This window comes from Entelurus aequoreus, linkage group LG15, assembly GCF_033978785.1.
Source record: "Entelurus aequoreus isolate RoL-2023_Sb linkage group LG15, RoL_Eaeq_v1.1, whole genome shotgun sequence".
NCBI classification, from domain to species: Eukaryota; Metazoa; Chordata; class Actinopteri; order Syngnathiformes; family Syngnathidae; genus Entelurus; species Entelurus aequoreus.
The window spans coordinates 49,517,173-49,542,457 of NC_084745.1; the positions used below are offsets into that span (position 1 = coordinate 49,517,173).

General features: G+C 35.4%; 1 protein-coding gene across 1 annotated transcript in view; it reads left to right on the top strand.

The window, feature by feature from the left end:
• The window catches only part of LOC133630230 (guanine nucleotide exchange factor VAV3-like), a 277,047-nt gene that overhangs the window by 236,321 nt on the left and 15,441 nt on the right, over positions 1–25,285 (top strand). The window contains exon 25 of the mRNA XM_062021697.1: positions 8,469–8,598. Coding sequence (XP_061877681.1) covers positions 8,469–8,598 — 130 coding nt within the window. The remainder of the gene's footprint in view (positions 1–8,468; positions 8,599–25,285) is intronic.

Genomic DNA, 25,285 nt, shown 5'->3' on the forward strand with positions numbered 1-25,285 from the left:
GTTCCTAAACCAACTTTTTTTTTGTCCTAAGAAAAATGTTTTGATAGTGGAACAGTTGAAAAGGAATAGTCAAAAGAAAAAGGTTGGAAATATGGTTGAAAAAAGTTTTAAAAAAACAGGAATTCCTGGAAATTTGTTGAACGTGGGAAAATGATAGTTTGAATGTTCAGGATGAGTTGAATGTGTTGTTGTTGGAATGGTTTGAATAGGTTGAAAATAATGGAATTGTGCAACTTGGAAAAATGTCCCATTAATTTCAATTGAAACTTCCTGGAAATTTGGGAATTTTAGGAGAAGCTGGATATTTAATAAATAATTAGGAGCATGAATGTCCTGAATGGTGTTGGAATTGTTCAAATCGGTCAAGATATGTTGAATTAGTAACCGTTTTTCATTGAGAAATTCCTGGAAATTTGTTGAACGTGGAAAAAGGATAGTTTGAATTTCCAGGATGAGTGGAATGTGTTGATGTTGGAATGGTTTAAATAGGTAGAAAAATGTGGGAACTGTGCAACTTGCAAAATTGTCCCATTCGTTTCAATGGGAACTTCCTGGAAATTTGGGAATTTTGGGAATGTTTAGGAGCATGAATGTCCTGAATAAACTGAATTGGTTGGTCTTGGAATTGTTTAAATCGGTCAATAAATGTTGAAGTAGTAACAGTTTTTTTATTGAGAAATTGTATTATGGAATTCCTGGAATTTCGGGAAAACCGGGAATGTTTCCTAAACCAACCTGTTTTTTTGTCCTGACTAAGAACAATGTTTTGATAGTGGAACAGTTGAAATGGGATGGAAAAAAGGAAAAGGAATAGTCAAAAGAAAAAGGTTGGAAATATGGTTGAAAAAGGGTTAAAAAAAAAAACAGGAATTCCTGGAAATTTGTTGAATGTGGAAAAATGATAGTTTGAATGTTCAGGATGAGTGGAATGTGTTGATGTTGGAATGGTTTGAATAGGTTGACAAATGTGGGAATTGTGCAACTTGGAAAAATGTCCCATTCGTTTTAATGGGAACTTCCTGGAAATTTGGGAATTTTGGGAATGATTAGGAGCATGAATGTCCTGAATAAACTGAATTGGTTGGTGTTGGAATTGTTTAAATCGGTCAAGAAATGTTGAAGTAGTAACAGTTTTTTTATTGAGAAATGGTATTACGGAATTCCTGGAATTTCGGGAAAACCGGGAATGTTTTTTAGTTCCTAAACGAACTTGTTTTTTTGACCTAAGAAAAATGTTTTGATAGTGGAACAGTTGAAAAGGAATAGTCAAAAGAAAAAGGTTGGAAATATGGTTGAAAAAGGGTTAAAAATAAACAGGAATTCCTGGAAATTTGTTGAACATGGGAAAATGATGGTTTGAATGTTCAGGATGAGTTTAATGTGTTGTTGTTGGAATGGTTTGAATAGGTTGAAAATAATGGAATTGTGCAACTTGGAAAAATGTCCCATTCATTTCAATGGAAACTTCCTGGAAATTTGGGAATTTTAGGAGAAGCTGGATATTTAATAAATGATTAGGAGCATGAATGTCCTGAATGGTGTTGGAATTGTTCAAATCGGTCAAGATATGTTGAATTAGTAACAGTTTTTCATTGAGAAATTCCTGGAAATTTGTTGAACGTGCAAAAAGGATAGTTTGAATTTCCAGGATGAGTGGAATGTGTTGATGTTGGAATGGTTTAAATAGGTAGAAAAATGTGGGAACTGTGCAACTTGCAAAATTGTCCCATTCGTTTCAATGGGAACTTCCTGGAAATTTGGGAATTTTGGGAATGTTTAGGAGCATGAATGTCCTGAATAAACTGAATTGGTTGGTCTTGGAATTGTTTAAATCGGTCAATAAATGTTGAAGTAGTAACAGTTTTTTTATTGAGAAATTGTATTATGGAATTCCTGGAATTTCGGGAAAACTGGGATTGTTTCCTAAACCAACTTGTTTTTTTGTCCTGACTAAGAACATTGTTTTGATAGTGGAACAGTTAAAATGGGATGAATAAAGGAAAATGAATAGTCAAAAGAAAAAGGTTGGAAATATAGTTGAAAAGGGTTTAAAAAAATGAACAGGAATTCCTGGAAATGTGTTGAATGTGGAAAAATGATAGTTTGAATGTTCAGGATGAGTGGAATGTGTTGATGTTGGAATGGTTTGAATAGGTTGAAAAATGTGGGAATTGTGCAACTTGGAAAAATGGGAACTTCCTGGAAATTTGGGAATGATTAGGAGCATGAATGTCCTGAATAAACTGAATTGGTTGGTGTTGGAATTGTTTAAATCGGTCAAAAAATGTTGAAGTAGTAACAGTTTTTTTATTGAGAAATTGTATTATGGATTTCCTGGAATTTCTGGAAAACCGGGAATGTTTCCTAAACCAACTTGTTTTTTGTCCTGACTAAGAAACATTTTTTGATAGTGGAACAGTTGAAATGGGATGAAAAAAGGAAAAGGAATTGTCAAAAGAAAAAGGTTGGAAATATGCTTGAAAAAGGGTAAAAAAAAACAGGAATTCCTGGAAATTTGCTGGACGTGGAAAAATGATAGTTTGAATGTCCAGGATGAGTGGAATGTGTTGATGTTGGAATGGTTTGAATAGGTTGAAAAATGTGGGAATTGTGCAACTTGGAAAAATGGGAACTTCCTGGAAATTTGGGAATTTTGGGAATGATTAGGAGCATGAATGTCCTGAATAAGCTTAATTGGTTGGTGTTGGAATTGTTCAAGTCGGTCAAGAAATGTTGAAATAGTAACAGTTTTTTTAATTGAGAAATGGTATTATGGAATTCCTGGAATTTCGGTAAAACCGGGAATGTTTCCTAAACCAACTTGTTTTTTTGTCCTGACTAAGAACAATTTTTTGATAGTGGAACAGTTGAAATGGGATGAAAAAAGGAAAAGGAATAGTCAAAAGAAAAAGTTTGGAAATATGGTTGAAAAAGGGTTAAAATTCCTGGAAATTTGTTGAACGCGGAAAAATGATAGTTTGAATGTCCAGGATGAGTGGAATGTGTTGATGTTGGAATGGTTTGAATAGGTTGAAAAATGTGGGAATTGTGCAACTTGGAAAAATGGGAACTTCCTGGAAATTTGGGAATGATTAGGAGCATGAATGTCCTGAATAAGCTGAATTGGTTGGTGTTGGAATTGTTTAAATCGGTCAAGAAATGTTGAAGTAGTAACAGTTTTTTATTGAGAAATTGTATTATGGAATTCCTGGAATTTCGGGAAAACCGGGAATGTTTCCTAAACCAACTTGTTTTTTTGTCCTGACTAAGAAACATTTTTTGATAGTGGAACTGTTGAAATGGGATGAAAAAAGGAAAAGGAATAGTCAAAAGAAAAAGGTTGGAAATATGCTTGAAAAAGGGTAAAAAAAACAGGAATTCCTGGAAATTTGTTGGACGTGGAAAAATGATAGTTTGAATGTCCAGGATGAGTGGAATGTGTTGATGTTGGAATGGTTTGAATAGGTTGAAAAATGTGGGAATTGTGCAACTTGGAAAAATGGGAACTTCCTGGAAATTTGGGAATTTTGGGAATGATTAGGAGCATGAATGTCCTGAATAAGCTGAATTGGTTGGTGTTGGAATTGTTTAAATCGGTCAATAAATGTTGAAGTAGTAACAGTTTTTTTTATTGAGAAATTGTATTATGGAATTCCTGGAATTTCGGGAAAACCGGGAATGTTTCCTAAACCAACTTGTTTTTCTGTCCTGACTAAGACATTTTTTTTGATAGTGGAACAGTTAAAATGGGATGAAAAAAGGAAAAGGAATAGTCAAAAGAAAAAGGTTGGAAATATAGTTGAAAAAGGGTTAAAAAAACCCCCCAGGAATTTCTGGAAATTTGTTGAATTTGGAAAAATGATAGTTTGAATGTTCAGGATGAGTGGAATGTGTTGATGTTGGAATGGTTTGAATAGGTTGAAAAATGTGGGAATTGTGCAACTTGGAAAAATGTCCCATTCGTTTCAATGGGAACTTCCTGGAAATTTGGGAATTTGGGGAATGATTAGGAGCATGAATGTCCTGAATAAACTGAATTGGTTGGTGTTGCAATTGTTTAAATGGGTCAAGAAATGTTGAAGTAGTAACAGTTTTTTTATTGAGAAATTGTATTATGGAATTCCTGGGATTTCGGGAAAACCGGGAATGTTTTTTAGTTCCTAAACCAACTTTTTTTTTTGTCCTAAGAAAAATGTTTTGATAGTGGAACAGTTGAAAAGGAATAGTCAAAAGAAAAAGGTTGGAAATATGGTTGAAAAAAAGTTTAAAAAAAAACAGGAATTCCTGGAAATTTGTTGAACGTGGGAAAATGATAGTTTGAATGTTCAGGATGAGTTGAATGTGTTGATGTTGGAATGGTTTGAATAGGTTGACAATAATGGAATTGTGCAACTTGGAAAAATGTCCCATTAATTTCAATTGAAACTTCCTGGAAATTTGGGAATTTTAGGAGAAGCTGGATATTTAATAAATAATTAGGAGCATGAATGTCCTGAATGGTGTTGGAATTGTTCAAATCGGTCAAGATATGTTGAATTAGTAACAGTTTTTCATTGAGAAATTCCTGGAAATTTGTTGAACGTGCAAAAAGGATAGTTTGAATTTCCAGGATGAGTGGAATGTGTTGATGTTGGAATGGTTTGAATAGGTAGAAAAATGTGGGAACTGTGCAACTTGCAAAATTGTCCCATTCGTTTCAATGGGAACTTCCTGGAAATTTGGGAATTTTGGGAATGTTTAGGAGCATGAATGTCCTGAATAAACTGAATTGGTTGGTGTTGGAATTGTTTAAATCGATCAAGAAATGTTGAAGTAGTAACAGTTTTTTTATTGAGAAATTGTATTATGGAATTCCTGGAATTTCGGGAAAACCGGGATTGTTTCCTAAACCAACTTGTTTTTTTGTCCTGACTAAGAACATTGTTTTGATAGTGGAACAGTTAAAATGGGATGAATAAAGGAAAAGGAATAGTCAAAAGAAAAAGGTTGGAAATATAGTTGAAAAAAGTTTTAAAAAATAAACAGGAATTCCTGGAAATGTGTTGAATGTGGAAAAATGATAGTTTGAATGTTCAGGATGAGTGGAATGTGTTGATGTTGGAATGGTTTGAATAGGTTGAAAAATGTGGGAATTGTGCAACTTGGAAAAATGGGAACTTCCTGGAAATTTGGGAATGATTAGGAGCATGAATGTCCTGAATAAACTGAATTGGTTGGTGTTGGAATTGTTTAAATCGGTCAAAAAATGTTGAAGTAGTAACAGTTTTTTTATTGAGAAATTGTATTATGGAATTCCTGGAATTTCTGGAAAACCGGGAATGTTTCCTAAACCAACTTGTTTTTTGTCCTGACTAAGAAACATTTTTTGATAGTGGAACAGTTGGAATGGGATGAAAAAAGGAAAAGGAATAGTCAAAAGAAAAAGGTTGGAAATATGCTTGAAAAAGGGTAAAAAAAACAGTAATTCCTGGAAATTTGTTGGACGTGGAAAAATGATAGTTTGAATGTCCAGGATGAGTGGAATGTGTTGATGTTAGAATGGTTTGAATAGGTTGAAAAATGTGGGAATTGTGCAACTTGGAAAAATGGGAACTTCCTGGAAATTTGGGAATTTTGGGAATGATTAGGAGCATGAATGTCCTGAATAAACTGAATTGGTTGGTGTTGGAATTGTTTAAATCGGTCAAAAAATGTTGAAGTAGTAACAGTTTTTTTATTGAGAAATTGTATTATGGAATTCCTGGAATTTCTGGAAAACCGGGAATGTTTCCTAAACCAACTTGTTTTTTGTCCTGACTAAGAAACATTTTTTGATAGTGGAACAGTTGGAATGGGATGAAAAAAGGAAAAGGAATAGTCAAAAGAAAAAGGTTGGAAATATGCTTGAAAAAGGGTAAAAAAAACAGTAATTCCTGGAAATTTGTTGGACGTGGAAAAATGATAGTTTGAATGTCCAGGATGAGTGGAATGTGTTGATGTTAGAATGGTTTGAATAGGTTGAAAAATGTGGGAATTGTGCAACTTGGAAAAATGGGAACTTCCTGGAAATTTGGGAATTTTGGGAATGTTTAGGAGCATGAATGTCCTGAATAAACTGAATTGGTTGGTGTTGGAATTGTTTAAATCGGTCAAAAAATGTTGAAGTAGTAACAGTTTTTTTATTGAGAAATTGTATTATGGAATTCCTGGAATTTCGGGAAAACCGGGATTGTTTCCTAAACCAACTTGTTTTTTTGTCCTGACTAAGAACATTGTTTTGATAGTGGAACAGTTAAAATGGGATGAATAAAGGAAAAGGAATAGTCAAAAGAAAAAGGTTGGAAATATAGTTGAAAAAAGTTTTAAAAAATAAACAGGAATTCCTGGAAATGTGTTGAATGTGGAAAAATGATAGTTTGAATGTTCAGGATGAGTGGAATGTGTTGATGTTGGAATGGTTTGAATAGGTTGAAAAATGTGGGAATTGTGCAACTTGGAAAAATGGGAACTTCCTGGAAATTTGGGAATGATTAGGAGCATGAATGTCCTGAATAAACTGAATTGGTTGGTGTTGGAATTGTTTAAATCGGTCAAAAAATGTTGAAGTAGTAACAGTTTTTTTATTGAGAAATTGTATTATGGAATTCCTGGAATTTCTGGAAAACCGGGAATGTTTCCTAAACCAACTTGTTTTTTGTCCTGACTAAGAAACATTTTTTGATAGTGGAACAGTTGGAATGGGATGAAAAAAGGAAAAGGAATAGTCAAAAGAAAAAGGTTGGAAATATGCTTGAAAAAGGGTAAAAAAAACAGTAATTCCTGGAAATTTGTTGGACGTGGAAAAATGATAGTTTGAATGTCCAGGATGAGTGGAATGTGTTGATGTTAGAATGGTTTGAATAGGTTGAAAAATGTGGGAATTGTGCAACTTGGAAAAATGGGAACTTCCTGGAAATTTGGGAATTTTGGGAATGATTAGGAGCATGAATGTCCTGAATAAACTGAATTGGTTGGTGTTGGAATTGTTTAAATCGGTCAAAAAATGTTGAAGTAGTAACAGTTTTTTTATTGAGAAATTGTATTATGGAATTCCTGGAATTTCTGGAAAACCGGGAATGTTTCCTAAACCAACTTGTTTTTTGTCCTGACTAAGAAACATTTTTTGATAGTGGAACAGTTGGAATGGGATGAAAAAAGGAAAAGGAATAGTCAAAAGAAAAAGGTTGGAAATATGCTTGAAAAAGGGTAAAAAAAACAGTAATTCCTGGAAATTTGTTGGACGTGGAAAAATGATAGTTTGAATGTCCAGGATGAGTGGAATGTGTTGATGTTAGAATGGTTTGAATAGGTTGAAAAATGTGGGAATTGTGCAACTTGGAAAAATGGGAACTTCCTGGAAATTTGGGAATTTTGGGAATGTTTAGGAGCATGAATGTCCTGAATAAACTGAATTGGTTGGTGTTGGAATTGTTTAAATCGGTCAAGAAATGTTGTAGTAGTAACAGTTTTTTTTATTGAGAAATTGTATTATGGAATTCCTGGGATTTCGGGAAAACCGGGAATGTTTCCTAAACCAACTTGTTTTTCTGTCCTGACTAAGACATTTTTTTTGATAGTGGAACTGTTGAAATGGAATGAAAAAAGGAAAAGCAATAGTCAAAAGAAAAAAACCCCCAGGAATTTCTGGAAATTTGTTGGACGTGGAAAAATGATAGTTTGAATGTCCAGGATGAGTGGAATGTGTTGATGTTGGAATGTTTTGAATAGGTTGAAAAATGTGGGAATTGTGTAACTTGTAAAAATGTCCCATTCGTTTCAATGGGAACTTCCTGGAAATTTGGGAATTTTGGGAATGATTAAGAGCATGAATGTCCTGAATAAACTGAATTGGTTGGTGTTGGAATTGTTTAAATCGGTCAATAAATGTTGAAGTAGTAACAGTTTTTTTATTGAGAAATGGTATTATGAAATTCCTGGAATTTCGGTAAAACCGGGAATGTTTCCTAAACCAACTTGTTTTTTTGTCCTGACTAAGAACAATTTTTTGATAGTGGAACAGTTGAAATGGGATGAAAAAAGGAAAAGGAATAGTCAAAAGAAAAAGTTTGGAAATATGGTTGAAAAAGGGTTAAAATTCCTGGAAATTTGTTGAACGCGGAAAAATGATAGTTTGAATGTCCAGGATGAGTGGAATGTGTTGATGTTAGAATGGTTTGAATAGGTTGAAAAATGTGGGAATTGTGCAACTTGGAAAAATGGGAACTTCCTGGAAATTTGGGAATTTTGGGAATGATTAGGAGCATGAATGTCCTGAATAAACTGAATTGGTTGGTGTTGGAATTGTTTAAATCGGTCAAGAAATAAAAAAATAGTGTGTGAATTTAGCATTGAATTGAATAGACCAACTCATTTCATACAATCTCATATCAGGGAGGAATGCGATAATGTTTGCTTCTAGTTCAAATGTGCCATTTGTGTGTGTGTTTTAGGAACTAATTGAGTACTACAAACACCACTCCCTCAAAGAAGGTTTTAGAAGTCTGGACACCACGCTGCAGTATCCGTACCGGGAAGTGGAGAACTGCACAATGCACCGTTTGAACCGCTCTGGTGGCAACAGTAAGTAGACCTGAGGAGGTGTGGGAGGAAAACAACCCAAATGTTGATGGCTTTTCATCCGTTTGACCTTTTCACTTGACTTCCAGTCAGTTGAAAAAAGGTATTTGAAAAGGTTGAAGGACATGTTTTTTTTCTCTGTCATACTATTGCACCTGCAGCAGTGATATTTAAAAGGTTGTGCTTTTCAAAATAAGACATTTTGGTGTGATAAGATGACGATACAGTCATTATGAGACACATTTGTTTGTTAACGGCACGTCTACGTCACGTCATGACATTACTGGTTTTACGCGCAGAGGAGCATGTTCGGCAGTGCACACACACAGAGTACTTACAAGCAGACACAGTGTGTAGACAGAAAAGGGAGAACGGACGCATTTTGGCTTAAAAAGTAAAGATAAAGGTGAAGTTATAACACTGAAACGCCCTCAGGAAGAGGTGCTTTAAGACATGGCTAGCTAATTAGCGGCTGATGTTTTAGCTACTTCTAAAATCACTAATCCTCGCCTCCGTGGCGACATATAAAGTGAGTTTCTTACAAGTATTATTACCACTGGAGGACGAGGAATAGCTAAACATGCTTCACTACACACCGTAGGAGGATACAATAGCTCACCGGCGTCACAATGTAAACAAACGCCATGGGTGGATCTACACCTGACATCCACTGTAATGATACCAAGTACAGGAGTGTATCTAGTCGATACTACTATGATTACATCAATATTTTTTTATCGTCACAAAATCTTTTTTCTTTTTTAATTCATATTATGTTCATAAACTCAGGAAATATGTCCCTGGACACATGAGAACTTTGAACATGACTAATGTATGATCCTGTAACTACTTGGTATCGGATCGATACCTAAATGTGTGGTATCATCCAAAACTAATGTAAAGTAGAATAAGTGATTATTACATTTTAACAGAAGTGTAAATAGAATATGTTAAAAGAGAAAGTAAGCAGATATTAACAGTAAATGAACAAGTAGATTAATAATCAATTTTTACAGTTTGTCCTTTATAATGTTGACAAAACAATAGGTGTATAAATGACACAATATGTTACTGCATACGTCAGCAGACTAATTAGGAGCCTTTGTTTACTTACTTACCACTAAAAGACAAGTTGTCTAGTATGTTCACTGTTTTATTTTTATTTAACAAATGTAAATACAGTAAAATACTTGTATGTTTACTATTTTATTTAAGGACAAAATTGCAATAATAAACATGTGTTTAATGTACACTGAGATTTGTTGTTAAAATAAAGCCAATAATGCACATTTTTTTGTGGTCCCCTTTATTTAGAGAAGTATCCAAATAGTCATCCTTGCAGTTTTTTTTTATTTATAGTAAAAAAAACTAATGTAAATTTTACAGTAAAATTCAGGTGCCAAAATGTTACTGTAAAATTGCAGTTTTTTTTATTGATAGTAAAAAAAACAAATGTAAATTTTACAGTAAAATTTAGGTGCCAATATTTTACGGTAAAAAAAACAAATGTAAATACAGTAAAATGCTAGCAACTGAGCTGTACCATTTTACTGTAAAATTGCAGTTTTTTTTATTCATAGTAAAAAAAAAAAATGTTTCTACATTTTACAGTAAAATTCAGGTGCCAACATTTTACTGTAAAATCGCAAGTCTTTTTATTGATAGTAAAAAAAAAAAAAAAAGGAAATACAGTAAAATTCTGGCAACTGAGCTGCTTTTTTACCATAAAAACAGCAGTACTGTTTTTCCATTTACAGTAATATACACCAGTGGTCCCCAACCTTTTTGTAGCTGCGGACCAGTCAACACTTGAACATTTGCCCCATGGACCGGTGTGGGGGTGTATTTAAAAAAAATAAAAAATAAAATAAATAAATAAATAAAATAATTTTTTTTTTTTTTTTTTTTTACATAAATAAATACAATAATGTGTGCTTACGGACTGTATCCCTGCAGACTGTATTGATCTATATTGATATATAATTAATGTATATATTGCGTTTTTTATGTTGATTTCATAAAAAAAAAATATATATATATATATTTTTTTTAATTTCTTGTGCGGCCCGGTGGTTGGGGACTACTGATATACACTACATTTTGAGGTGAAATTATTTCAACTTACCATATTTTTTTACATTTTAGTTTTAAAAAAGTCTAATAAAATGCATACAGTCGCGACCAAAAGTTGACATACACTTGTAAAGAACATAATGTCATGGCTGTCTTGAGTTTCCAATCATTTCTACAACTCTTATTTTGTTGTGATGTAGTGATTGGAGCACATACTTGTTGGTCACAAAAAACATTCATGAAGTTTACTTCTTTTATGAATTTATTATGGGTCTACTGAAAATGTGCTGGGTCAAAAGTATACATACAGCAATGTTAATATTTGCTTACATGTCCCTTGGCAAGTTTACCTGCAACAAGACACTTTTGGTAGCCATCCACAAGCTTCTGCTTGAATTTTTGACCACTCTTCTTGACTAAATTGGTGCAGTTCAGCTAAATGTGTTGCTTTTCTGACATGGACTTGTTTCTTCAGCATTGTCCACATGTTTAAGTCCGGACTTTGGGAAGGCCATTCTAAAACCTTAATTCTAGCCTGATTTAGCCATTCCTTTACCACTATTGACGTGTGTTTGGGGTCATTGTCCTGTTGGAACACCCAACTGCGCCCAAAACCCAACCTCCGGGCTGATGATTTTAGCTTGTCCTGAAGAATTTGGAGGTAATCCTCCTTTTTCATTGTCCCATTTAAAGCACCAGTTCCATTGGCAGCAAAACAGGCCCAGAGCATAATACTACCACCACCATGCTTGATGGTAGGAAATGGTGTTCCTGGGATTAAAGGCCTCACCTTTTCTCCTCCAAACATATTGCTGGGTATTGTAGGTCAAACAGCTCCATTTTTGTTTCATCTGACCACAGAAGTTTCCTCCAGAAGGTCTTATCTTTGTCCATGTGATGTCAGATGAAACAAAAAATTAGCTGTTTGGCCACAATATCCAGCAATATGTTTGGAGGAGAAAAGGTGAGGCCTTTAATCCCAGGAACACCATTCCTACCATCAAGCATGGTGGTAGTAGTCAACGTTCCCTCTAAGGTGCGCGCCTGTGCAACTGCGCACTGCTCAAGCGTCCTCTGCGCACGGCAAATCTATGCCACGCACAAAATCAAATAAAAAAATAAGCGCAGAACAATTTTCGACACACGGACACGACAGAGAAAACAGTTTTCGTCATCATTGTTCAAATATTGTAACGTCTGTCGAGACGCTTTGAGGACATGAATTCCATCCATCACTTTACTGAGCAAAACTCTTTATTGTCGGCCATAAACACATCACCAAAACATTAGTAAAAAAAATTATATCTGGCAAAAGTGGTCATTTTCTGCAGTACAAACCAGACCAAAAGTAACTTTGTTATATCAACAGCAGCCGCTCGCTCTTTCTCACTTGCGCCAACACACATGCACATATGGCACTTAGCCAGTGATGCGTTTACAGCCACACAAAAAGTCGGACACCACACATAAAGTGTCATTCCAGGTCGTTACACTATGATTTACCAATCAAATGTGTGCTTATTCTAGTGTCATTTATTAGGAATCTTCATTTATAAATATTAATCATGAAATGCTGTTAGTATATTAAATAAATACTAATAAAAATATATTTTTTACAAACAGGAAGTTGCAGGAATGTACACACGATCCCCTGCTTACATCTCATTGTGCAACATGTGAATGTTTTAATGGGAACTAAATGCAATGTCTGAAAGGGGTACACATTATTACCAATACAATATATGTATAAAAAATATACATTTAGACCTCCTCTCAGGCTTGATCCCGGGGACTCCAAAGGGTTTAGGTTAAAAAAATAAAAAATAAAAATTATTTAGTATTATTATTATTATTATTCAAAGTTTAAATATCTAGATCATTATTAGGTATATCTGTTAATATAACGTTTTTTTTTTTTTTTTTTTTTTTTAAGTTGTATGCCCTTTTTGTCAAAGAAAACCCATTTTTTTTATAGAAAAAACACAAAATATGAAATATTTTCCCCCAATAAAATTTTAAAGTGGAACATTTCAGATTATATAATAAACGGAGCTCATAACATAACTCATAACAACATTGATTTTAATTTTTTTTTTTTTTTTTTTTTGAGCAATGACTCTTAAAAAAAAAAAAAAAGTCCCACTAAAATTATTGGGGATCCAAAAGGGTCCTGCTCAGTAAAGTGTTAAAAAATAAATCGTAATTTAAAAAAAAACTGTTAACACAATAGTCTCGAGATCAACTTCAGATCTATCCTTCAATTATAACTTGTATTGTTGTTTATTATGTTCCTTGTTTGTTCATTTTAGGCCCTTCTTTGAAAAAAACAAAAAACAGTTTTCTATATGGCAAACACAAAATATGCAACATTTTCCCCCAAAAATATCTCAAAGTGGAATATTTAATGTGACCTAATTGGAGCCTTGAATAGGTCAATAATTCATAATAACATTGTTTTTGATTCATTCTTATGTTTTAAAGAAAGAAACAGCCTGCATGACAGCTTAGTGTTATTAGAGTCAACATAGCAACATTTTATTGTCACCTGTTTACTCTTTTATACCACTTTTTATGTTTTTTATCGTATTTTTAGAATGTGCCGTGGGGCCGTTAAAAAATTACCTGCGGGCCGCAAATGGCCCCCGGGCCGCACTTTGGACATCCCTGCTGTATGTATACTTTTGACCCAGCACATTTGCTCACATTTTCAGTAGACCCATAATAAATTCATAAAAGAAGCAAACTTCATGAATGTTTTTTGTGAGCAACAAGTATAGGGTTGTCACTTCTCACCAGAGTATAACGCTAACATACAGTAGCCCCGTGGAGTACAGTTTTGTCACCTTTTCTCTCTCCGCCAGCCTTTCAGACCGTCAACAGTCCACGCTGCAACCTTGCATCTCTCGGTTAATTTCTCTGCCCCCCCACCCCCCACCCCCCCCTAACCCCCCTCGCTGTCTGCGGCGGTCTTTTCATCCTTTGTTCACAGCGCTTTTAAAACTCACCTGGGAGCACCTTCTTCACAGCTCTACTGTAAAAAAAAAAAAAAAAAAGAAGCTGCAAAGCCGTTTCAAACACTTCCGTCTGTGATTGTTTTTGTTTTTTTGGAGTCTCATTAGATTGACAACAGCTTCTGCAGTTTTCAGACCATCAGATACTACAAATAAGATCCAGGGAAGTTGAATTATCTGCTTAAACCTTGAGTGAGATAATGGCTTAATTTGCTGCCCAATGGTCACATGACCCAAATGGTTAACTGTATTTTCGTCTTTAGAAAATAAATTGCAGTGTTTCCAACACTTTCATTTATTTGTGGCGGCCCGCCACGAAAGAATTACGTCCGCCACAAATAGATTTAAAAAATAAAAAAAAAGTTTTAATATATATATATTTTTTTGTCCTGTCCAGCTTCTCAGGCAAATCATATAGTTGATGTAGATGCCCATATCGGCTGTTCAGATTTACTTTACAAAACAGAAGTGTAGGATACTTCTCTTGTTGCCTTATTTGTATTTGACCACTACTGTTTTCTGTTTATTTGTTACTGACTGTGGCAGGACACCTCTGCCTCTGTTTCACTTTATGTTGCTGGTAAATAATATGGTTGTAGTAGTAGGCTAAAGTGAAATTATTTAATATGCACTAATTAAAGGGGCAGAGCTTTAAGAGACATTTTAGCTTTTATATTTTATAAGATATATTTTTTGTAAGAACCACAATTAATAAATATATTTCAGTGAATAACTTATTGTTCAAATCTGTATATAAATATGTACATAAAGTGTTGTAATTATATTGTAAAATGGATGGATGGACGTTTAAAACAAAACTGTTATTACTAATTAGTAAGTATACATTTTTTGAGCCTTTTTAGAGAAAATCATATCATTGTAGAAAATTATGCAAATTACTCGATGATGTCATGGTGACCACGCCCATAGCCACGCCCCCACCGCCACAGGTATCTTGGCAGTTTATGGGAAACACTGAATAGGGATGTGCCGATCAGTATCGGTAGTTTTAGGGCAGGGGTGTCCAAACTTTTTCCACTGAGGGCCGCACATTGAAAAATCAAAGCTGGCAGGGGCCATTTTGATATTTTTTATTTTAAAAACCAATACAATATATGTATAAAAAATATACATTTAGGCTTCCACTCAGGCTGGATCCCGGGGAACCCCAAAGGTTTTGGTCCAAAAAATATAAAAAAATGTGTCATTATTCAGTATTATTATTTGTGCTATTATTCAAGTTTTTAAATCTCTAGATCAGGGGTCACCAACCTTTTTGAAAGCAAGAGCTACTTCTTGGGTACTGATTAATGCGAAGGGCTACCAGTTTGATACACACTTAAATAAATTGCCAGAAATAGCCAATTTGCTCAATTTACCTTTAACTCTATGTTATTATTAATAATTAATGATATTTACACTTAATTGAACGGTTCAAAAGAGGAGAAAACACGAAAAAAAATGACAATTACATTTTGAAACATAGTTTATCTTCAATTTCGACTCTTTAAAATTCAAAATTCAACCGAAAAAAAGAAGAGAAAAACTAGCTAATTCGAATCTTTTTGAAAAAATTTAAAAAATAATTTATGGAACATCATTAGTAATTTTTCCTGATTAAGATTAATTTTAGAATTTTGATGACATGTTTTAAATAGGTTAAAATCCAATCTACACTTTGTTAGAATATATAACAAATTGGACCAAGCTATATTTCTAACAAAGACAAATCATTATTTCTTCTAGATTTTCCACAACAAAAATTTTAAAAGAAATTCAAAAGACTTTGAAATAAGATTCAAATTTGATTCTACAGATTTTCTAGATTTGCCGGAATAATTTTTTTGAATTTTAATCATAATAAGTTTGAAGAAATATTTCACAAATATTCTTTGTCGAAAAAACAGAAGCTAAAATGAAGAATTAAATTAAAATGTATTTATTATTCTTTACAATAAAAAAAAATAAATTACTTGAACATTGATTCAAATTGTCAGGAAAGAAGAGGAAGGAATTTAAAAGGTAAAAAGGTATACGTGTTTAAAAATCCTAAAACCATTTTTAAGGTTGTATTTTTTCTCTAAAATTGTCTTTTTGAAAGTTATAAGAAGCAAAGAAAACAAATTAATGAATTTATTTAAACAAGTGAAGACCAAGTCTGTAAAATATTTTCTTGGATTTTCAAATTCTATTTGAGTTTTGTCTCCCTTTAGAATTAAAAATGTCGGGCAAAGCGAGACCAGCTTGCTAGTAAATAAATACAATTTAAAAAATAGAGGCAGCTCACTGGTAAGTGCTGCTATTTGAGCTATTTTTTAGAACAGGCCAGCGGGCTACTCATCTGGTCCTTACGGGCTACCTGGTGCCCGCGGGCATCGCGTTGGTGACCCCTGATCTAGATCAACATTAGGTCTGTCAATATAACATTTTTTAAAGATATAAATTGTATGTTCTTTTTGTCAAAGAAAACCCTTTTTTGAAATGAAAAAAACCCCAAAATATGCAATATTTTCACCCAATAAAATTTTTAAGTGGGATATTTGAGATTATATAATCATAGGAGCCTTAAAAAGGTCAATAACTCATAACACCATTGATTTTAATTCATTATTATTTTTTGAGCAATGACACTTAAAAACTAATCACACTAAAATTGTAGGGGATCCAAAAGGGTCCTACTCATTAAAGTGTTAAAAAATAAATTATAATTAGTATTTTTTTTACTGTTTACTTTTAACACAATAATCTCGAGATCAACTTCAGATCTGTCAATTATAAGTTTTATTGTTGTTTATGTTTTTTGTTTGTTCGTTTTAGGCCCTTTAAAATAACCAGCTCGATTTTTTACATGGCAAACACAAAATATGCAACATTTTCCCCAAAAAATATCTCAAAATATTTAATGTGACGTAATTGGAGCCTTGAATAGGTCAATAATTCATAATGACATTGATTTAGATTCATTATTATATTTTAAAGAAAGAAACCGCGTACATGGCAGCTTTGTGTGATTAAAGTAAACATTGCGACATTTTCTTGTTCCATTTCACCTGTTTGCTCTTTAAATACCACTTTTAATGTTTTTTTGTTTTTTCAATCATATTTTTAAAATGTGCCGTGGGGCCATTAAAAAAGGACCTGCGGGCCGCAAATGGCCCCCGGGCCGCACTTTGGACACCCCTGATTTAGGGCCAGTCCCAACCAGGCCAGTGGGTGCTCAGTGTGTGTGTATTAGGTTTGACCCAATACCAATATTTTGGTACTTTACAGTACTTTTCTAGATAAAGGGGACCACAAAAAATTTCATTATTGGCTTTATTTTAACAAAAAAAATCTTGAAGTACATGAAACATATGTTTATTATTGCAATTTAGTCCTTAAATAAAATAGTGAACATACTAGACAACTTGTCTTTTAGTAGTAAGTAAACAAACAAAGGCTCCTAATTAGTCTGCTGACGTATGCAGTAACATATTGTGTCATTTATACACCTATTATTTTGTACACATTATGAAGGACAAACTGTAAAAATGGATTATTAATCTACTTGTTCATTTACTGTTAATATCTGCTTATTTTCTATTTTAACTTGTTCTGTCTACACTTCTGTTAAAATGTAATTGTCAGGTTCAAACGCTGATGACATTTATTAAACAGACAAGAAGCAAGGAATCAAACAGAGACAGAATGAAATTTAGCTCATTGAGGAGAAACGTCTGGGCTGTGCTCTTAGTACCGTCTTCCACCATCTCCTCATCCGTGGCTCACTAGTGCAACAACAACACCGGGAATGTGTCCCGTGAAAAAAACATCCGACCGGAACTCTTTAATAACTAAAGTTCCTTGGGTGAATAATGTAAACTCACTACACCGGTATGTTTTAGCGCTTTCATGGCGAGTTTAAGTATGAACTTTACACTACTTTATATTAGAAATAGAAGAAGCTTATCGACTACAAAGGCGGATTTGCGCAATTTTTCAGCATTTATGCAGATCCCAAATACAGATCAGCAGGTACCAGAAGGGAAGAAAAGTTGCTTTTGCATAATATTGCGAAACAAAACGCCAGATAATATGTCTTACCTTATACCCACACCATAATAATACTCCTATGTTTAACGCGCTGACAATCCATCAAGCGGTGTGGCTTCATAGCTTACCAAAGTCCTACTAAAACATTTTCATCGATTTTTGAGCGCCGTGTGTAATGTTCTATATTTTCAATGGAACATATCAAATGTTGGTGTTGTTTACTTGAGTCATATTGCAGTCTACATGTATCTCTTATGTGTGACTGCCATCATATTGCAGTCTACACGTATCTCTTAAGTGTGACTGCCATCATATTGCAGTCTACACGTATCTCTTATGTGTGACTGCTATCATATTGCAGTCTACACGTATCTCTTATGTGTGACTGCCATCATATTGCAGTCTACACGTATCTCTTATGTGCGATTGCCATCATATTGCAGTCTACACGTATCTCTTATGTGCGACTGCCGTCATATTGCAGTCTACACGTATCTCTTATGTGTGACTGCCTTCATATTGCAGTCTACACGTACCTCTTATGTGTGACTGCCGTCATATTGCAGTCTACACGTATCTCTTATGTGCGACTGCCGTCATATTGCAGTCTACACGTACCTCTTATGTCTGACTGCCATCATATTGCAGTCTACACGTATCTCTTATGTGTGACTGCCATCATATTGCAGTCTACACGTACCTCTTATGTGCGACTGCCATCATTTTGCAGTATACACGTATCCCTTATGTGTGACTGCCATCATATTGCAGTCTACACGTACCTCTTATGTGCGACTGCCGTCATATTGCAGTCTACACGTACCTCTTATGTGCGACTGCCGTCATATTGCAGTCTACACGTACCTCTTATGTGCGACTGCCATCATATTGCAGTCTACACGTACCTCTTATGTGCGACTGCCGTCATATTGCAGTCTACACGTACCTCTTATGTGTGACTGCCGTCATATTGCAGTCTACACGTATCTCTTATGTGTGACTGCCGTCATATTGCAGTCTACACGTACCTCTTATGTGTGACTGCCGTCATATTGCAGTCTACACGTATCTCTTATGTGTGACTGCCGTCATATTGCAGTCTACACGTACCTCTTATGTGTGACTGCCATCATATTGCAGTCTACACGTATCTCTTATGTGTGACTGCCGTCATATTGCAGTCTACACATATCTCTTATGTGTGACTGCCATCATATTGCAGTCTACACGTACCTCTTATGTGTGACTGCCATCATATTGCTGTCTACACGTATCTCTTATGTGTGACTGCCATCATATTGCAGTCTACATGTATCTCTTATGTGTGACTGCCATCATATGGCAGTCTACACGTACCTCTTATGTGTGACTGCCATCATATTGCAGTCTACACGTATCTCTTATGTGTGACTGCCATCATATTGCAGTCTACACGTATCTCTTATGTGTGACTGCCATCATATTGCAGTCTACACGTACCTCTTATGTGTGACTGCCATCATATTGCAGTCTACACGTATCTCTTATGTGTGACTGCCATCATATTGCAGTCTACACGTACCTCTTATGTGTGACTGCCATCATATTGCAGTCTACACGTATCTCTTATGTGTGACTGCCATCATATTGCAGTCTACACGTATCTCTTATGTGTGACTGCCATCATATTGCAGTCTACACGTACCTCTTATGTATTTGTAATGTGACACATGATCGTTCATCTACCTGCGTCTTCTTCCACGTCGTCAGTCATTATTTGCACTTGGCCTCACAGTTCAGGGCTGCTAACGAGCGACGAAGTGGAAAAAGGAACACACGTCTCCGTGGTGACTTGGACAAGAGCAGCTGTTGTTGGCGTCATTTTGAGCAGAAATTTTAATGAGTTTTTTTTTTTCTTTTTTTCCTGTTGTTGTGGAAGAAACCCGGTAACCATGGTGACTATTTAATTAAAGTGTGACGATAAATTGTCGCAATTTAGTAAATACCCTGTCAAAGATGCCATACATTGATTGATAGTAATGCCACGAGTACAAGACTATTCAACTGGTGGTTTGGGGGCAAAATCCGGCCCGGTAATGACATTACTGGCTGCGTTTACAAACCCCAAAACCAGTGAAGTTGGCACGTTTTGTAATTTGTAGATAAAAACAGAATACAAATCCTTTTCAACTTATATTCAATTGAATAGACTACAAAGACAAGATATTTCATGTTCCAACTGAGAAATTTTGTGTGTTACACAATTTCAACAGGAGTCAGGTCTGGACTACATGCAGGCCAGTCTTTTACTATGAAGCCACGTTGATGTAACACGTGGCTTGGCATTGTCTCGCTGAAATAAGCAGGGGCGTCCATGGTAACATTGCTTGGATGGTACCTTTCAGCATTAATGGCGCCTTCACAGATGTGTAAGTTACCCATGTCTTGGGCACTAATACACCCCCATACCATCACACATGCTGGCTTTTACACTTTGCGCCTATAAAAGTCTGAACGGTTCTTTTCCTCTTAGGTCCGGAGGACACGATGTCCACAGTCTCCAAAACAACATTGAAATGTGGACTCGTCACACCACAGAACACTTTTCCACTTTTTTTAAGTCCATCTTAGATGAGCTCAGGCCCAGCGAAGCCGACGGCGTTTCTGGGTGTTGTTGATAAAACGGTTTTCGCCTTGTATAGGAGAGTTTTAACTTGCACTTACAGATGTAGCGACCAACTGTAGTTACTGACAGTGGGTTTCTGAAGTGTTCCTGAGCCCATGTGGTGATATCCTTTACACACTGATGTCGCTTGTTGATGCAGTACAGCCTGAGGGATCGAAGGTCACGGGCTTAGCTGCTTACGTGCAGTGATTTCTCCAGATTCTCTGAACCCTTTGATGATATTACGGAGCGTAGATGGTGAAATCCCTAAATTCCTTGCAATAGCTGCTTGAGAAAGGTTGTTCTTAAACTGTTCAACAATTTGCTCAGGCATTTGTTGACAAAGTGGTGACCCTCGCCCCATCCTTGTTTGTGAATGACTGAGCATTTCATGGAATCTACTTTTATACCCAATCATGGCACCCACCTGTTCCCAATTAGCCTGTTCACCTGTGGGATGTTCCAAATAAGTGTTTGATGAGCATTCCTCAACTTTATCAGTATTTATTGCCACCTTTCCCAACTTCTTTGTCACGTGTTGCTAGCATCAAATTCTAAAGTTAATGATTATTTGCAACAAAAAAAAACATCAAATATGTTGTCTTTGTAGCATATTCAACTGAATATGGGTTGAAAATGATTTGCAAATCATTGTATTCCGTTTATATTTACATCTAACACAATTTCCCAACTCATATGGAAACGGGGTTTGTAACATCTTGTGGTAAATCTACCAACATTGCAATATAATCCGTACTAGTGTATGTATTTTTGACCTGCAGGTATTTTTCAGCAGTTTGTTTTTCCTTGATACATTTGTGCGTCGTCGGACTTTGCACCTCTTTAGAAAAAGCCCGCCGTCCGCATCGGTTCACCTTTTCAATATGTCCGTCTCCACCCCCCCCCCCCCCCCCCCCCCCCACACACACACAATGCCGCCGCCAAGCTGCGTCTTTTAAGCAATGTCAGTGGGGTGGGGGGACAAAAAAAAAAAAAGAGAGAAAAAGCCAGCGTGTGCACGGCCAGACCGAGCAACAGCGCTCATCAATTGGTTGTTGAAAGGAAATGTATTTCTGCTTTTCTACTAGTGGTAACATTTGATTTTGAGGCCAGGATTGTGCTGCTGAGACAGCATGCTGAGGGTCACAGTGCTGGCAGGACGAAAGTAAACAGGCGCTTTTGGAGTCCTTTGCTTGCTTTTTAAAAACAACTTAAAAGGGGGAACTGCATCTTTTTGGGAATTTTACCTATCGTTCACAATCATGAGAGACAAGAAGGTTTTTGTTTTTTTCGCTTTCTAACATACAAAAAATGGCTCGTTCTTGGTGGCTAGCAATGCAGCTAATGGGAGCAATCAATTCTACCTCTAAATCACTTTAAAATGCATTCAAAAAGCATCAACAATACTTCCAGTGTTTCCCACACATTCATTTATTTGTGGCGGGCCGCCACGAAAGAATTATGTCCGCCACCAAAAAATAAATAAATAAATAAATAAATAAATAAAAAAGATTCCTGTCCAGCTTCTCAGGCAAATCATATAGTTGATGTAGATGCCCATATCGGCTGTTCAGATTTACTTTACAAAAGAGAAGTGTAGGATACTTCTCTTGTTGCCTTATTTGTATTTGACCACTACTGTTTTCTGTTTATTTGTTACTGACTGTGGCGGGACACCTCTGCCTCTGTTTCACTTTATGTTGCTGGTAAATAATATGGTTGTAGTAGTAGGCTAAAGTGAAATTATTTAGTATGCACTAATTAAAGGGGCAGAGCTTTAAGAAACATTTTAGCTTTTATATTTTATAAGATATATTTTTTGTAAGAACCACAATTAATAAATATATTTCAGTGAATAACTTATTGTTCAAATCAAGTGTTGTAATTATATTGTAAAATGGATGAATGGATGGACGTTTAAAACAAAACTGTTATTATTAATTAGTAAGTATACATTTTTTTAGCCTTTTTAGAGAAAATCATATCATTGTAGTAAATTATGCAAATTACTCGATGATGTCATGTGACCACGCCCATAGCCACGCCCCCACCACCACAGGTATCTTGGCAGTTTATGGTAAACACAGACTTCATTTACGTTCTGTAACCTGTATAATAACCAAACTGCAGCGACATTGTGATTGTATTGATATTAAAATGGACAGTTGGTCTGGTCCGGCTGGCCAGGGATGTTTCCTGTTGATTTTGACTAAGCACTCCATTTATGTCGAAATAGCTTGTCTCCAAAATCGCTTCCATCCCCCTCTTCCTCCGACGCCTCACTCTTCCTTCATGCTCACTTCTATAACAACGGCAGTATATGCAGCGTCAAAAAGTATGAGGTTGTAGATCCTCATTTGTCCAAAAATAGTTGTCTGTTACCAAGTCTGCCATGATTAGGAAACACACTCGTTGTTTGATTCCGGAAGTAGGACAATTATTTGTTGCCAGAAGTCAGAAGTGCGCTGCTATGGAAACAGATATCAATGCGCGGAATAAATCAGTCCGGGAAATGATTAAATGATCAAAATATGGTAAATTTTGAACATATTACATATTGTTATGAAGGTGTCTGTTACTACCTTATACTGTATACATACTTGCAGTGTGTATATTGTACATATTACATATTGTTATGAAGGTGTCTGTTACTACATTATATATATACTTGCAGTGTGTATATTGTACTTATTACATATTGTTATGAAGGTGTCTGTTACTACATTATATATATAATTGCAGTGCGTATATTGTACATATTACATATTGTTATGAAGGTGTCTGTTACTACATTACATATATACTTGCAGTGTGTATATTGTACATATTACATATTGTTATGAAGGTGTCTGTTACTACATTATATATATACTTGCAGTGTGTATATTGTACATATTACATATTGTTATGAAGGCGTCTGTTACTACATTATATATATACTTGCAGTGTGTATATTGTACATATTACATATTGTTATGAAGGCGTCTGTTACTACATTATATATATACTTGCAGTGTGTATATTGTACATATTACATATTGTTATGAAGGTGTCTGTTACTACATTATATATATACTTGCAGTGTGTATATTGTACATATTACATATTGTTATGAAGGTGTCTGTTACTACATTATATATATACTTGCAGTGTGTATATTGTACATATTACATATTGTTATGAAGGTGTCTGTTACTACATTATATATATACTTGCAGTGTGTATATTGTACATATTACATATTGTTATGAAGGTGTCTGTTACTACATTATATATATACTTGCAGTGTGTATATTGTACATATTACATATTGTTATGAAGGTGTCTGTTACTACATTATATATATATACTTGCAGTGTGTACATTGTACATATTACATATTGTTATGAAGGTGTCTGTTACTACATTATATATATACTTGCAGTGTGTATATTGTACATATTACATATTGTTATGAAGGTGTCTATTCCTACATGATATATGTACTTGCAGTGTGTATATAAAACGTTGATGGAGGGTTTTGAAGTTGTTTTCTAGGACTTTGAAGGCTACGACGGTGACTCCAATTAGCCACATCTTTCAAGAGTGTTTAATCAATCATCTTTAAAATCCCCCACCCAGAAAATGACATGTGTTCTTGTCTCTCATAATGATTGTGAACGATAGGCAGAAATAAAAATAAAACGTTCATATCAGGCTGACGTGAAGATCTAAATGTGTGTTAAGTTCAGTCCATGAAACTGCTAATTAAAGCTTTGTTGACAGTATTAAACTGATTGTAGCTTTCCAAAATGATGCATCGGGTGTCTGTGGTTCCTCCTCCTGCATGGACGCCACAAGAGGTTGCTCCCTCAGTGGGCTGATTAGCGGTCCTTTCACAGCACATCAATAACGTGGGTCAGTTAGCGCGTCGGCAAGTATTGCTGAGAGCAGCGTGTTTCTCCCAAGGTGTACTGGTTTTGTCTGGCGTCAAGCAGGATAAATGTGATCATGTAAAAAAAAAAAATGTGCACGAGTGATGATGGCCTTTTAGGACGGAGTCGTCAGACACTTCATTTAAGAAAGGTGTGGTTTTTGCAGGAAAGATGGATACTGTTCAATAAGCCCTGCGAACCAGAACAACAGTATTACAAACTGTCAGGTTCAAACACTGATGACATCTATTAAACAAGACAAGAAGCAAGGAATTAAACAGAGACAGAATTCAATTTAGCTCAATTGAGGAGAAACGTCTGGGCTTCTTGCACCACGCTCTGACGAAAGATTGTACGCCTCCTCTTTTATTTGGACTTTCCCTGATTACATGGCAACAGCTGTTTCTAAAGGAAGGGGGGGTCGTAAACAGCCGTCGCCTTTGGTTACAAAACAGTTAAAAGAAAAGGTGCCTTAAAGTTAAAGTTAAAGTACCAATGGTTGTCACACACACACTAGGTGTGGCGAAAATATTCTCTGCATTTGACCCATTGAGGGGAGCAGTGAGCAGCAGCGGTGGCCGCGCCCGGGAATCATTTTTGGTGATTTAACCCCCAATTCCAAACCTTGATGTTGAGTGCCAAGCAGGGAGGTATGAGTTGGGAAATTGTGTTAGATGTAAATATAAACGGAATACAATGATTTGCAAATCCTTTTCAACCCATATTCAGTTGAATATGCTACAAAGACAACATATTTGATGCTCACACTCATAAACTTTATTTTTTTTGCAAATAATCATTAACTTTAGAATTTGATGCCAGCAACACGTGACAAAGAAGTTGGGAAAGGTGGCAATAAATACTGATAAAGTTGAGGAATGCTCATCAAACACGTATTTGGGACATCCCACAGGTGTGCAGGCTAATTGGGAACAGGTGGGTGCCATGATTGGGTATAAAAGTAGATTCCATGAAATGCTCAGTCCTTCACAAACAAGGATGGGGCGAGGGTCACC